This window comes from Acyrthosiphon pisum, unplaced genomic scaffold, assembly GCF_005508785.2.
Source record: "Acyrthosiphon pisum isolate AL4f unplaced genomic scaffold, pea_aphid_22Mar2018_4r6ur Scaffold_445;HRSCAF=880, whole genome shotgun sequence".
Classification (NCBI taxonomy): Eukaryota; Metazoa; Arthropoda; class Insecta; order Hemiptera; family Aphididae; genus Acyrthosiphon; species Acyrthosiphon pisum.
Genome location: NW_021774000.1, coordinates 3794 through 5013, shown reverse-complemented (window position 1 = coordinate 5013; position 1220 = coordinate 3794). Strand labels below are relative to the sequence as shown.

Here is a 1220-nt window from a genome sequence, read left to right as displayed (position 1 = left end):
CTCATCAATGGTTTGGTGATCTTGTTACCATGAAATGGTGGACCGGCCTTTGGTTGAATGAAGGATTTGCCGAGTATGCAGGACTCCGCGGAGTGGATTTCGTAAGTTTCATAACCGTCAGACGGTTATTAATATCTAATTTAGTATGGAAAAACGTAATCATATTATTGTTTTATTTTTTTTTGATACTTTATAGTTGTTCCCAGACTCAAAATTTTTCCAAGTCAAAAACGTTGAAAACTTTTTACTCGTTTTGGACTTCGATTCGGATCAAGCGGCAGACCCGTTGTCGGTAGCCATAGAAAAGCCCGATGACATAGCACCAATTTCGGCGGACCCGATAACGTTCGCAAAGGGACCAATTTTGTTGCATATGATGAACACGCTCCTTGGCGAGAATACGTTCAAACAAGGCATCAGAAACTACATACACAAATACAAATTTTCCAACGCCGAACAGGATGACTTGTGGTGCTTATTGACGGAGGAAGCACACCGACAAGGAACTTTGGACAAAAATCTAACCGTGAAACAAATAATGGACCCTTGGATTTTTCAACCCGGTTATCCCGTATTGAATGTCGTCCGGGATTATTCTGCGGGCACGGTTACATTGACCCAGGTAAACTCACGGACAAAAATAATTGGATTTCTTATTATGTTATGTTGATGAGATTTATTGTTTTTCAAAAAATATTTTCTTATAATACTATACGTACCTAATGTTGCAGGAAAGGTATCTATCGATCAAATCAAACGGTACGGACAATAAAACCTGTTGGTGGATACCAATCACTATGACAACTTCTGGGGACTTAAACCCAGTGTTGTGCTTTAGATAATTCTATCTAGATAAATTTATCTAGATATGTTATCTAGATAAAAACTTCATATCTTTATCTTATCTAGATAAAAAATAAAATTGACATCTAATTTTTATCTAGATACAAATTATAGCCATCTAGATAAATTTATCTAGATAATTCACAAAATCCATAGCTAATAATTAGTAATAACTATTTTACAATATTATCATTCAATATAAAATAGATAACTTAATAAGAAATCTAATTTGTATTACTTGCAAAAATTGGTACTAAAATAGTTTTACATAACATTTATTAGTAATTATGAATAATGCACAGATATAAACTACTATTATAGTATATTATAACTGTTGAATAATGACGATTTATTATGTCAATATTCATAGGAGATGC

At 33.4% G+C, this 1220-nt stretch overlaps 1 protein-coding gene across 2 annotated transcripts in view; it reads left to right on the top strand.

Moving 5' to 3' along the window:
• Positions 1-6: 6 nt before the first annotated feature.
• Positions 7-1220, top strand: part of LOC100574049 (aminopeptidase N) — a 4493-nt gene continuing 3279 nt past the window's right edge. For both annotated transcript variants that reach the window (XM_029492670.1, XM_003248299.4), the window contains exons 1-3: positions 7-101; positions 197-622; positions 732-759. In XM_029492670.1, coding sequence (XP_029348530.1) covers positions 30-101; positions 197-622; positions 732-759 — 526 coding nt within the window. In that variant the 5' untranslated portion in view covers positions 7-29. The remainder of the gene's footprint in view (positions 102-196; positions 623-731; positions 760-1220) is intronic.